Source organism: Ursus americanus, chromosome 2, assembly GCF_024610735.1.
Source record: "Ursus americanus isolate L20-20 chromosome 2, mUrsAme1.1.p, whole genome shotgun sequence".
Lineage (NCBI taxonomy): Eukaryota > Metazoa > Chordata > Mammalia > Carnivora > Ursidae > Ursus > Ursus americanus.
In genome coordinates, this window is record NC_142128.1 from 10530579 (window position 1) to 10545324 (window position 14746).

The window sequence follows — 14746 nt, forward strand, 5'->3', positions numbered from 1 at the left end:
TTTTCTCCGTTGTATCTTTCTGCATTTCCCAAATAGTTTATAGAAAAGGAAAAAAAAAAAAAAAGAACTTGTCACGAAGTAGGTTTGTTAGACTTTTCCACAGCACTCTTATCACCGCTCTCTGTGTTTGAAATCATGTGGAGATGCAGAGGGCTGATTTGGCATCGATGCGGACGCATCATCTAGGATCAAAGTCCTCACCGTTGCTGGTGGCGTGCTCAGAGTTGTGCTCTCCCGTTCGTGGTGGTCCATTTGTCCTTGAAGTCAGTGGTATACATTCCCCCCTTGTGTGACTTAGGTTTGGGAAATCGCCTTTGGAATAAGAGGACCACGCTTGCCTTAATCTAGTCAACACCGTGCCCGCATTTGGAGGTAAAATCAGACTGCTGACAGGTCTTTGATATGTGCAGAGAAAATCTTATTTCAGAATTGTTTGATTTATCGGTCATGGGCATGGTAATAAGGGGATGTTTTGTGCTTCAGGAGAGGTTCCCTGATCACGCTCACTTTTTTAGGGCATTGGTTCCCAAACCTGAGCTGTTCACACATGTCCATTGTGCTGTGGCCTAACCTCCTGTTGGTTTCTTCACCCCAGATTTTTCTTTAAATTGGTTGTAAAGAGATTCATTTAGAGATTAATCCTTCATCTTCTTAAGTAAAACTGTGTTTGAAATAGTAGATTTTCTTTCTCCTGTACATGGAAACACATAAATACTTCAGCACAGGAGTGCAGTTCTACACGTAGTTGGCACGTGGGCTGTCATCGGGGAACATGTGTTAGAGCTTCAGTGGCTGGATTATGTGTCGTCTTCTGCTGGAATCCTTTTTTGTGACATTCATGCATAGCCCCTTCGTAAATATTTGGCTGCTGCTTATGCTTGAGGACCGCACTTTGCAAGTATTCATTCAATCATTGCGTAAATACCAAGCACCTTGTACGTGCTTTGGCACCGTGCGCAGTAGTAAGAATTTAGGCGTGAACAAGATAGGCAAGTCCACTGGAGGGTTTTGATGAAGAGGAACGACAGTTTCTTTCCTTCCCTTTGAAGAAACAAGGCTGCTTTGTGAAAGCCTGAGAGCAGACTGGAGTGGAGCAAGAACACCAGCATAGAAGGCTGTTGGTTTGGCTACCCAGGGCCAAAGGCTAGGTGTTTCAGAAGAGGACGGAGGCAGTGGAGATAAAAGTGGGTGGATTCTGGGTATGTTCTGAAAATAGAGTCAGTAAGTAGGCTTTGCTGTTCATCATTATTTAATTATTGTGCTTATCTTAGAAATGTTACCGGCGCGTTCATAGAATCTGGATGCTTGAGTAGGTTAGTATTTGAAGTTTTTGTGTTTTGAATTCTATAGCTGCTAAAGAGTCACGTAATGAACTTCCAATTGTTTATGTAGAAATTAGAGTTTTAGAGGAGTTGGGACCTGGATCCATGGATGAAAGCTGCTATCCGTTAATTTGAAATGTGTAGGGTAATTCATGGCTCTGCGTAATTTCAGAAGGGATAATAGTGTCAAGTTTATTTCGATTCTTAAAAAATCGGTGTCAGATTGTATGATGAAAACATTACTATTGGATTGTGTTGCAAATAAAAGTAGCAGGCGATTTGTTTCATATTCTGTTAATCCATTCAGCATTCAGGATGCCGTAATAAATTTTAGCTCTGAAGTCTGTGCTGTCCTGTAGGTATATTCATAAATACGTTGCAAAAAGGAGAACGGGCTTTTCTAAACACACATTTTGAGTTAGGGACAGTAGCTGCCTTTTTGCAAGATGTGGGTGCTTGTATTACTACTGGCAGCGTAATACTTAGTTCTTCCCTCATAATAGCTTCTGCATGTTAAGATACGAAATTTATCTTAAAAGATTTTAGCATTGATGATGTAAACATTTTCAGTTTGGGCTTGAATTTGAAGCTTCCTGAAATATGTGTCTTTTAACACAAAAGTCGTTGCTTCTAATATGGAAATGCCACGGTTAATTAGAGTGACCGTGTTCTGTCTGCCAGACCTGACTGTCAGAAGAGGCAAACGCTTAGAGCTTTATTTGTATTTTTGCTACAGAGAAGTAAGTAATTTTGATCCTTTGTGGCAAGGATTTTGAGGTCAAGAATAACATTTTCTCATACCTTCGCAAAAGAAATTACAGTTTTTTGCAGCAAAGAATGGAAAAGACTATGGAAGATGTGGTCAGGTTCGTAGCCGTTCTTGGGATTTCATTCCACGTTTCACAGGATTTAAAACACCTGAAGATTGATTAGTAAATATATGAAATGGGTTGGTCTTTTACTAGAATGTGTGGTGTGATATTTTATTATCACAAATAATTACATTCATCTCTTTGTATATGTTCACATTTATAGCTTAAACTTGTCGCTGGGGAGAAACAGGATACCACTTCTTAATACATTACAGTCTGTTCAGTCGCTTGGCTTGCTTGCGCATACTATCCTAGATTTGTCTTTGTTCTTTTTTCTGTTTATGGTAAATGAGGTTACTTTTATAAAATATGTTTACCCCATTAAATCCTTTATGTTGTAAAATAAAGTTGGACTGATTGAAGCAGTCTTGACACTAAAGAAAGCTCTCTTGTCCTTTCCCCTGGGCCTCAGTTTCAAAGAGCTTATAGTTGAGATTAATTTAATAGATTGCTGGGATTCTTCATTACCACCCTCCAGCTCTCTTGTCTTCTTAATTTTACACTCTTTTATTAGTTTTCATTTTATGTAATTCAGTTAATAATCAGTTTAAATGATGACCTATAGAAATCGGCTACATTAGCCTACAGGGAAAGTACTTTTGTTTTTCATGTCATTGCTTAATGTTTGTAAAGAAACGTAAACATTAAGCATTTAAAATGCTTTGACATGAGGCGCCTGGCTGGCTCAGCCGGTAGAGCATGCCACTCTCAATCTCGGGTTCATGAGTTCGAGCCCCACGTTGGGGGTAGAGATTACTTAAAATAAAACAAAATGGTTTGACACTATTCATAGGTGAAACGAGTGTCTTTCATTTTACTTTATGCAAACTAGCATAAAAATACTTGTAGGTTTCTAAAAATCTGGAAGTGGAAAAAGATGTTTTTTTCCAGTACGTTTTCAGAATGGAAGGGCAAACGTATTAATGATACCTGATATGTTTTCCCAAATGTGTCTTTTTAGGTTGAATTTAATTACTTGATAATCTTTTATACTGTTTTGGCCATTTTTATAGCCATTTGACCACTAATCCTTGTAGTAATTTAATAAGCCCAGATGACATGGTCAAGTTTTATTTTAGTAGTAGTTTGTAATTTTAAAATCTTCTACTATAGATTTTGTTTTTTTCTGGGTTTGAGGAAGGGTTTCTACAATGGCAGTCAACACATGAAAGTTAGAAGTTGTTCATATGGTAACATTTCCCAGTATCCCCTAAACGTGGCATTTTGGTGTTTCTCAGCTCATAAATGGGTCCTAATGTGACTTAACCTCTTGTTGGTGTCATTGGTGACTTTTTCTCTTATTGGTTAGAATAATCAGCGAATGATTTCAGGTTACTGGAGTTACCTGTTGGCATTAGAGGAAGAACCCGAAGTCGGCGAGCTGGGGTGACAGCATCTGAGTGTGTTCTCTGATCCGAGAGGAATGGCATACAGGTGTTTTAGGCTTTGGTCAGATTTTCCCTTGATTAATATACAAAGTGCATAGAAGTTATGTATGGTTGCTCCAGGTGACGTCGTGTGTTTGGCTGAGTTTGGATTTCTTGTTAGGTCTTGGAGAGTGCCATGTTAGTTTGGTGCTAAGAGTCACACTCAGAGTCTGATCTCAGCTGCGCTCTGTCGAGCGGCGTGACAAGGTGAAGTCACACAACGTTCGCGAAGCCGATTTCTTGAACTGCGAGGGGAGAGTGCAAATTATCTAGAAGGGTGACCTGTAGTACCTGAATGGCATTTTTTTGTGATTGTCTAACACAGTGATTATGCTTTTCTATCCCCGTATTGAGTTTCAAGTGGAGATTTCTTGAAGTGATATTTTTAATAATTTATGGATGATGTTTGAGCAGAAAGCCTAGTATTGTGCCACGTGACATTTTCAGGGTTCTAGGAAAAGATGACATTGGTAGCTTTTCGTATTTTATCCAGATGTCCTGAATTTTAGCATTAGGTGAAGTTTTCTAGCGGGGTTGAGCTGCAGGACATGCAGTAGCCTGAACTCGCACTACAAACGTCTGAAGTAGTCTTCATTCTGTACTTCAATGCCTTCTTGCTCGTTTCTGCTGGGTTTTGTGTTGACTCCGTCAGCATTATCTGTTTCATAAATAACGTAGCCCTATTTCATTAATTCTGTATGTTTTGTGTTTGTTAAAAGTGTTCGACATACGGTTACCCGCCCTCCCTTGTTGGTGCATGCTTGGATTTTGTATAAGCTGAAATATTTTTCTCTTCAAGCTATATTTCCTCCCTCTTTTCGTGTATATTTGTATAATTGTAGGTATCTGTCTCTGTTAAAACCCTTTTCTTGAGAGACTTAAACTGTAATCTTATGAGCTAAGAGGAGTTAGGGGAGAAGGGAAATTTATGAGGTCGTCATTCAAATTACATGATGAAGTAAGGCAAAGGAAAATGAGGACTATTCCCCCGAGCACATCCGCTCCGAGTAGGAACACTGCAGGTGTAACTGGGAAGGAGTAGGCCTAAAATGACCATAGAGAAGTACTGATTATGGCTGCAAACGGATGTAAAGGCCCCTGTCTTTTGAATGTTGAGAATTGAACAGATGGTAGTCGGAACTCACTCAGACTTTTCCTCCAGTGATGACAATTTTCTTTTTCAAGATGATGATTATTCTCCACCTACCAAGAGACCAAAGAGCAGCGAGCCCCCCCAGCCACCGGCCACGGAGCCCGCCAATGCTGGGAAGCGGAAAGTGAGGGAGTTCAACTTCGGTAGGTTCTCGCTCAGATGCAGGCCCCTTTGCTTTCTTTCCTTTCACACATTTTCTGTTTCTCCTAAAACTTAGAGCCATTCGTGTGTGTGTGTGTGTATGTTTGGGGGCAGGAGAGGGGGGGATACTTTAAAATACATTACTGCCTTAGATTCTAGTGTGAGGAAAACCAAGACAGTTTGAAGCAAGCTCACAGACACTGTTGAAGCGTAGTGTGGGTTGACCAAAGCATGAGACAGTGCATCCTCTAATGTTAAGTACAGGTAATAGACTTTGAATCAGTGTTTTGATGACTCAGTAATTAGGTCATTTTTCTTCGCTTTAAAACCTTCCTTATTTAAGATCTATTTTACACTTTGATTTTTCTTGTACTGTGTAACTGCCAGCAGCTAATCTAACCAAGCCCCAGGAGATGATCTTTTTGAAGGGGCTAAATAAAATATCATTGGAGTAAATTATATTTGCGATCCATATTTTGAATAGTTAGAACATTTAACTTCTACACTTTAAAAATAGCTTTTTAGTATTTTCATTTGTCATAATCATAAATGTTGGATATAAATTGGTTTTATATAGATAGTAGTAAGTTTACATGTATTTTATAGTCCTTAGCCCTCTATTTTAAGGTGCAACTGTATGTAAATACTTATTTCCACACAACTTAGGCATGCTTTAGAAGGTTTCCTGAATGATCTTGGACACCTCCTCTTTTTTGCTTCCGTTTTGTACTGCTTAATTGGACTGGTCTTTTCTGACCTTCTTAGAAATTATCAGGCTAAAAAGAAGTAGGTACTCAGTGTTTTGAAAATAAACTGTATTTATTTTTCTTAAAATTATTTATTTAAGTAATCTCTATATCCCATGTGGGGCTTGAACTCACAACCCCAAGATCAAAAGAGTTGGGTGTTCTTCTGACTGAGCCACCAGGTGCCCCTCGAAAATAAACTTTAAAAACATCTCTAGTAATCTCTCATTGGCCCAATTCTAAGAAGCACAAAAAAGGGAAAGTTCTTAAGAAAGCAGTAAAGTTACATAGAGGGAGTTGGATTATTAAAAATTAGGATGGGTGCACCTGGCTGACTCGGTAAGTAGAATGTGTGACTTTTGATCTTGGTGAGGTCGTGAGTTCAAGTCTCATGTTGGGCATAGAGATTACTTAATGTAAACAAAGTTAGTATATATTATGTAGAAAATATGTCATTAAATGTTGGGTCATTGTAATACGATAGTGCCCCCAAAAAGGGATTTATTGTTTAGATGTAACTTGAACTCTCAATTTTTCAGAGAAATGGAATGCTCGAATTACTGATCTACGGAAACAAGTGGAAGAGTTGTTTGAAAGAAAATATGGTAAGTCTAAAATCAGAAATTCTTGTAATCATTTGTTGATAAGCCTTTTAACAGTGGGGTTACTTTTCATCCAATGTAGGAAAGTTCACTTCTTGCAGTGAAGTATTGGTCCCTCAGAAGGTCATGGAGAGTGTTCAAATACTAGAAACCTCGTCTCCTAGATTACTGTGACACTTCAGGAAAGTTTTCTTTCTGTGATTACCAATTAGCATTTCTTTTAACCCTTCAACATGTTCCTTTGGGAGATGAAATTGAAGATGAGCTTTTCCAGTAATAGTCTTTCTTCGTCTGCTGTGTTAAGTCCAGTATTCATCTTGTGTCCTTATTTTCTTGACAATTGGTATGTAATTGGTTAAGTTAGGTCTTAAATTCTCTTGTCCTTTTCTTTTATTATTCTGTCCTACATCTGCCTTCAGGGTAGTGATCAAAGACACAAGTACCACGTTACCACCGGTTGGTATATATTAAATGCTCAGCTAAAAATAGCAACCTTCATTGAATGATGTTTTTATTTGGAGTATTCTTAACTTTGCAATGGCCTGACAATCTGGAAAATGGGCTGATTATACCGGATTTTCACTTGAAAATCCTATTGTTAGTGTGCTGTCCCGCATCACTGAGTTTCTCTGGGTGAAGTTCTGAAATGATAGACTGCACTGGCATTATTTACTTTACTAAACTTGAAGTGATGGCTCCTGTACCATTTTTCATGGATGACAGCTGACCCATCTGTGACGATTCGGAATAAGAGTAAATTCAGTAACGAATTCAGTAACTTTTCCTTAAGGCTGTCCTAGTAGCCCTCTCTCTCCAGTGCCCATAGCGTTTTCCCTGTGGTCTTAATTGGTCCACTTCAAAGCAGAAACTCCCAGGACTTCTTCTATATTCAGCACTGTCCTGTGCTGGTAAGGTTACAGGCCCTGGGGACACAACGCCCGGCCCTTTCTCTTCATCCACTCTGAGGATCTGTTAGGAAGATTTGGTAAGATAGACAGCATAGTGTCTGTCGTAGGTGGCACATAAGTACATTGTAAGTGCTTTTTGTTTATACTTTTGTTATATACTTCTGTAGTACTGTTTATAGAGTAAAAATAATTTCCTGTTACGACAGTTTTATAAATCTCAGTGCTTCTCATAAAGGGAAACAAAGATTATGTTTTTGCTTTTGTCATGATGGTGATTTATTTCATTATTTTGCATATAAGAAAATAATATTTTCCTACTATTGTGAGATCATAAGAACAATATTCACATTTTTCAAATGGAAACCATTTTAATGGTGATAGCCTTAGGGGAAGATGTTTTCTTTGTTATGTGAATAGGATTTTCAGATGCAGTATGTCCACAAAGGATGTTGACTGTAACTCAGCGCTAGTGTGTACTGTGGTCCACTGGCAACTTCAGTGCACGTATTAATGTTTAGCAAACAGACATACATAAAATACTAGTAAGGAAGGGCGGCTGTTCTGATGAAGGGGGATTCTTCTGGGAGAAGGAGGGAGCACGGGGTGGTCACAGAGTCCTTTCTGCTTTGGGGCTTTTGGGGCCTTTTTGGCCAGGTCAGTAGCTCACCTGCTATTCTTGCGGCACACCCACTAGAAAGCTTTTTCCATAGTGGTGCTGTGCTCATTAAGTGAAGTAGAGGTCTTTGGAAGAAAAGGGATAGATGTCTGTCTGCTCTGCGTCCTAGAACTTTTGTCGTCAATTGACTCAGTATCAGAAGGTTTCACTGTGGAATTTTTGATAGTATCCGTAAATGTGCCTCTGTTGTGGGGGAGCTTAAACAATGCTTTTTAAAACCTTTATATTATGAAAATTTCCAAACAAAAGTAAATGATACAGAGACCCTTTAAGTATCCATTACCCAGATTCAACAACCTTTATTTTAACATTACAGTATTTTCCCTCTTGTCCTCTCTCTCCTGTCCCATCTCTTTTTGATGCAGGCATATTCTATTTTATTTATTATTATTTTTTAAAGATTTTATTTATGTGACAGACAGCCAGCGAGAGAGGGAACACAGCAGGGGAGTGGGAGAGGAAGAAGCAGGCTCCCAGCGGAGGAGCCCTATGTGGGACTCGATCCCAGAACGCCGGGATCACGCCCTGAGCCGAAGGCAGATGCTTAACGACTGCGCCACCCAGGCGCCCCAAGATGCAGGCATATTTTAAAACTGCAGAGTCCTAGACATCCTGTCATTTCAGCTCTAAGAAGTGCACATTTCAAAATGGGGAGTTGAGGGGGGCGCCTGGGTAGCGCAGTTGTTAAGCATCTGCCTTCGGCTCAGGGCGTGATCCCGGCGTTCTGGGATCGAGTCCCACATAGGGCTCCTCCGCTGGGAGCCTGCTTCTTCCTCTCCCACTCCCCTGCTGTGTTCCCTCTCTCGCTGGCTGTCTCTCTGTCACATAAATAAATAAAATCTTTAAAAAAAAAAAAAATGGGGAGTTGAGGGGTGCCTGGCTGGCTCAGTCAGCAGAGCAGGCGACTCTTGATCTCTGGGTTGTGAGTTCAAGCCCAACACTGGGCATAAAGCTTACTTTGCAAACAAACAGTGCAAAATTGGGAGTTGGGTGAGGGGAAAGAACCGTCTTAATCTCAGTTCCATTATCACACCTGAAAACATGACATGTAATACCCAGTGGTGTTCAGATGTACCCTGTTGTTCAGAGAATCTGACCCTTTCTAGTTTGACAAACTCACTAAGGTCTTCTCGTTATATTTGAATCTTGAGACTCCCCATGCTTTTGACCTTTTGCAGCTGCTGCATTATTTTACCTCTGGGCAGATAAACTGTAGCAGAATCTTTACAATTCAGAAAAATCTTCTGCTTCTGTTATTTTATTTAAAAAAAATCCTTTTTACACTAATGTTTATCATTGAAAAATACTACTTGTCTTCCTGTAAATACTGTATGTATTAGCTGATATGAACTGGTATGTTTCTCTGGATCGTACGTTCTTCAGATTTCAGTAGAACGTCTAGCTGCATCTGCATTACCCCAAAATAATACATTATTTGATTGCAGATTTAGTTAGAGTGCTGGCATCGTTGGTGTTCTTTTTCTTTTAGTTCCTTTGTATTACTTTTCTTGTGATTCAGTTACAGGAAACAGAAGCAAAGATAAAGATAGAAAAGTTACAGAGCAGTGTGTATTCAGTTACTTTTGTATAAACTGTGTGGTTAATCCCTGTCAATTAATGATTTTTCCTTTCTCTTTTTATCCTTAAAGCTCAAGCTATAAAAGCCAAAGGTCCTGTGACGATCCCATACCCTCTTTTCCAGTCACACGTTGAAGATCTTTATGTAGAAGGACTTCCGGAAGGAATTCCTTTTAGAAGGCCATCTACTTACGGAATTCCTCGCCTTGAGAGGATATTACTGGCAAAGGAAAGGATTCGTTTTGTGATTAAGAAGTAAGACGCTCTTTGGACTCTTGTCTTTGTTCTTGTTTAGTGCATTGTTTTATGCTGTTGTCAAGTGTCCATTAACCTCTAGGGCTGTGTTCTAATTAAATTTGAGTTATATATTTATTTTATCTACCACATTTTAATGTGTCTCTGTGGACAGGATTTTCTTGGTCATGCCCAGACTTGGCTTTTGGAACATGAATATTTGCCCATATGTGATTGATGTATAGCTGCCCTTCTCTTGCTCCAGTTTTCTGCTGAGTCGGCTAAAGAAAGGAATAGAGTATCAATGGATCAGTATAATATTTAAAAAAGCAATGTAGTACCAATCAGTATCTATAAACAGTGTCTTGTTGTTAGGTCTGAAAATTTTTTTAAAGATTTATTTATTTATTTTAGAGAGAGCACGGCTCTCAAGCAGACTCTGGCGCTGGGTGTGGAGCCGGACATGGGGCTCGATCTCACAACCCTGAGATCATGACCAGAGCCAAAACCAAGAGTGGGGCCCTTAACCACCTGAGCCACCCAGGCGCCCCAAATAGAGACTTTTTTTTTTTTTTTTAAAGATTTTATTTATTTATTCGACAGAGATAGAGACAGCCAGCGAGAGAGGGAACACAGCAGGGGAGTGGGAGAGGAAGAAGCAGGCTCATAGCGGAGGAGCCTGATGCGGGGCTCGATCCCAGAACGCCGGGATCACGCCCTGAGCCGAAGGCAGACGCTTAACCGCTGTGCCACCCAGGCACCCCCCAAATAGAGACTTTCTGACATGGAAAGGGTAGGGTAGCAGTTAGGATCTGCAGCAGGAAGGGACAAAAATCCTTGTCAGTCGGCGTCATGTAGTAAAATGCTTGCATCACAAAGAGGTCAGAGGTAGGATGATTAAAACTGGTACGTGGGGCTCTGCTTTTATTCTTCGGATTCTTCCCTCCTTGTGCTGCTAGTTTCCTTAGACCAGTAGTGTGCTCGATGCAGTAATTCAGGCCCACAGCCAGGCAGGGTGTAGAGGAGAGACAGCAGCTACCTATGTTTGTTTCTCTTGGAAGGTGGCCTTAACTCTTCTCTGGTTAGAATTCTGTCAAGTGCTTATTCCTCAACCAGGTACAAGCATGAGAAAGATAAACCATTATGGGTTTAGACCAAGCAGTACTCGGGCCCCAAGGAGGGGCGATGGGTTTGCTTCTGCTGAAAGATACAGCTTTCATTTTCGTTTTAAGTCCTCCTATTGGGAATGAGTCTTTTTGAACTGTGTGCATATTATAACTGATTTTTTAAACTTTTTTCTGACATCTCTTGAACTATAAACAGTAAAGTAAATGAAAGGAATGGAATAGGGACTCCTGGGTGGCAGAGTTGGTTAAGTTTCTGACTCTTGGTTTTGCTCTGATCGTGATCTCAGGGTCCTGAGATCAAGTCCCGCCTTGGGCTCTGCACAGAGTCTGCTTATGCTTCTCTTTCCCTCCCTCCCTCTGCCCCCTGCCACTGCACTCTCTTGCTTGCTCTCAAATAAAATAAACCTGAAAAAAAAATCAGTAGTGGAATAATAATATTATCATTTGCAGAAGTATTCAACTTCATTACTTCGGGAACACTCTGGTACTGCTGAAAAAATGGGAATTTAACAACCACTTGGATCAAAGATTACAACCAAGCATGCTTGCATCTGTATTGGTATTCAGTAAGGGAATGATAGCTTTTAAGATTTAACTAAGCATGAAAAAGACCCAAGAGGTACCTCAAGATAATAAGTGAGCTGTCCTCCACAGAGAGGAACTTGTTGCAAATAAATTTTTAGTTTCGAGATCTAGTGGCTCAGGAAATTGAATTGTCAACCAAATAGGCTTGTTCTAAAGCCCTAGCCAAGAACCATCAATAAGCATCCCCCTTCCCCCTACACATTGATTCATTAGTAAGTTTAAGAAAACTTTTGCACTGTCATTTTATTAAATTGTGCTTTTAATATTAGAGGTTTTAAATTCATTTTTTTTTTTTTTAAAGATTTTATTTATTTATGTGACAGAGAGACAGCCAGTGAGAGAGGGAACACAGCAGGGGAGTGAGAGAGGAAGAAGCAGGCTCCCAGCCGAGGAGCCCGATGTGGGACTCAATCCCGGAATGCCGGGATCACGCCCTGAGCCCAAGGCAGACGCTTAACGACTGCACTACCCAGGCGCCCCTTAAATTCATTTTTAAATAACAAAATATTTAAAATATAGAATTTATTTTATAGATTTGTTATATAGAATTTTTATATATATTGGGGTACCTGGGTGGCGCAGTTGTTAGGTGTCTGCCTTCGGCTCAGGGCGTGATCCTGACGTTCCGGGATCGAGCCCCACATCAGGCTCCTCCGCTGGGAGCCTGCTTCTTCCTCTCCCACTCCCCCTGCTTTTGTTCCCTCTCTCACTGGCTGTCACTCTCTCTGTCAAATAAATAAGTAAAATCTTTAAAAAAAAAAAAAAAAAAAAGAAAGGAATGATGGGCTATATAAGTTAGACTGTGAAAATTCTTTGATCTAGAAATCATGTTTTCTGGGCAGTTTTGTTATTACAAAATAAACATGTAATCTGTCTTACAGATGTGTTAATATTGAAATATATTTAGGATTTGTATAACCAATTTAGAGATGTGTTTAAGTGAGGTGGTTTTGAGTATAATGTAAAATTAAAGGTTCTCATTAAAAAGTTTTGTGGTTCTCTTCTTTTGGTGTTCCACTTTTATAAGATATCTTTGGATTGCAAAGTGAACGTTTTCCGTGAAGGACACATGCTCCAAGACGCACCTTATGAAACAATTTGCAGTTACCATTTGGTTTTATTACTCTCTGAAATCTCCAGAAACGAGGATTTAATTGTGCTCAAGAGTTCTGAGTGTCTCCTCTTTTTCAAACTGCCTTCATGACCGAGTATCAAATAAGTACTAGTAGTTCCTGCTTTCGCTAAGTGTTAACCTGGTAAATACGTAGTACTTTTTCTCACCTTGCAGACATGAACTTCTGAATTCAACACGTGAAGACTTACAGCTTGATAAACCAGCTTCAGGAGGTAGGTCTCCTGTCTTGTTTCTAACTGTGTGTCATAGTGGGGTCCCTGGCTGGCTCAGTTGGTAGAGCACACAACTCTTGATCTCGGGGTTGTGAGTTCAAGCCCCTCGTTGGCCATAGAGGTTACTTTTTTAAAAATGTGTCAAATCAGAACATCATATACAAGAAATACAGAATATTGAAATACTATTCTCTGCTCTCTAGAAGAATAAACTCCTGTTCTTCCTGATAATCCATTATAAATAAGTGCAGACATCACACTGCTGGGTGGACTGAGAGCTAAGGCCGCTCTACTTCTGAGACAGCAAGTCTGTTAGCCAGGCCTGCATTAGTCACCTGAGTCATCCCCTGTCATTGTCCACAGGACATAAAGGGGCTTCCTTCTCAGAGCACAGAGCCCTGGGTATCATCACTTGTTTGTGAGACGTGTTTTGGGGAAAATACATTTGTGACTTGCTCTCTTACTGCCTTTGGCTCTGGAGGGCTGCGGGTGGGGTTAGATAATACAAGTCCTATCACTTCGAGTTCGTGCGATGGAAGGCTTGCCAGCATTATCCTATCCCTAAATGTACCGTCCTGGAGCTCACCTCCAGGCTGCTGTTCGGTGCACTGAACTCTGCTGTTTCCGAGCTGTGATCATGACCCTTGAGAGTACCTGTGACATTACTCCTCAGTTATTAATTTCCATTTTGTCATTGTTTCATTTGTTTTTGTTCTTTTTATTCGGTGTCAGCACTGTTTTTAAGAAACACATTCTGAAATCTTAGAAATAATCTTACAACAGGGGCGCCTGGCGACTCCTGATCTGTCAGTCGTGAGTTTGAGCCCCACATTGGTGTAGAGCTTACTTAAATAAACTTAAAAAAAAAAAAATCATAATACTTAACCTAGTTTAGTACTGCCACCAATTTGAGCAAATTTGTGTGTTTGTTATTCTTACAGTGAAGGAGGAGTGGTATGCCAGAATCACTAAATTGCGAAAGATGGTAGATCAGCTTTTCTGCAAAAAATTTGGTAAGTCTGATTTCTTCCACAACAAAAGTATATTGCAGAATAAGTTTTCCACATTTTGCTTTGAGAAAGTAAATACAGTGAAATGATTCACCTCCAGTTTTCTTTTATCCCCTTTTTAAAAAAAATTCGATTAATCAACATATAATGAATTTTTAGTTTCAGAGGAAGAGTTCAGTGATTCATCAGTCTTACATAACACCCAGTGCTCATTACATCACATGCCCTGTTTAATGTCCATCCCTCACCCCTTCCATACCAGCAACCCTCTATTTGTTTCCTGTGATTAAGGGTCTCTTATAGTTTGTCTCCCTCTCTGATTCCGTCTAATTTAATTTTTCCCTCCCTTCCCTTACGATCCTATTTTGTTTCTTAAATTCCATATATGAGTGAGACCATACGATAATTGTCTTTCACTGATTGATTTATTTCGCTCAGCATGAGACCCTTTAGTTCATAAATGGCAAGATCTCAATTTTTTTGATGGCTGAGTAATATTCCATACACACACACACACACACACACACACACACACACACACCCCACCCCCCTACCCACATCTTCTTTATCCATTCATCTGTCGATAGGTGTCTGGGCTCTTTCCACAGTTTGGCTATTGTGGACGTTGCTGCTGTCAACATTGGGGTGCAGGTACCCCTTCGGTTCACTACATTTGTATCTTTGGGGGAAAGCCCCAGTAGTGAAATTACTGGTTCATAGGGCAGCTCTATTTTCAGCGTCTTGGGGACCCTCCGTACTCTTTTCCAGAGTTGGCTGCACCAGCTTGCATTCCCACCAGCAGTGTAGGAGAGTTCCCCTCTCTCCACATCCTCACCAACATCTGTCATTACCTGACTTGTTCATTTCAGCTGTTCTGACCGGTGTGTCACCTCCAGTTTTCTTTCATTGGTGAATATACATATGTCAATCCTGCAGAGTTTTAGACCCATACCAGAGGAGAGAGAACCACATAGCAGAGGCACGAGCTCTTTTCCTGAGTGACTCTGACCCAGTGTCG

General features: G+C 40.2%; 1 protein-coding gene across 6 annotated transcripts in view; it reads left to right on the forward strand.

Annotated features, from left to right (window-relative positions):
* GTF2I (general transcription factor IIi) overlaps window positions 1-14746 on the forward strand; it is a 98749-nt gene that overhangs the window by 57291 nt on the left and 26712 nt on the right. For all 6 annotated transcript variants that reach the window (XM_045786154.2, XM_045786157.2, XM_045786155.2 and 3 more), the window contains 5 exons: window positions 4807-4917; window positions 6201-6266; window positions 9497-9680; window positions 12660-12718; window positions 13660-13731. In XM_045786154.2, coding sequence (XP_045642110.1) covers window positions 4807-4917; window positions 6201-6266; window positions 9497-9680; window positions 12660-12718; window positions 13660-13731 — 492 coding nt within the window. The remainder of the gene's footprint in view (window positions 1-4806; window positions 4918-6200; window positions 6267-9496; window positions 9681-12659; window positions 12719-13659; window positions 13732-14746) is intronic.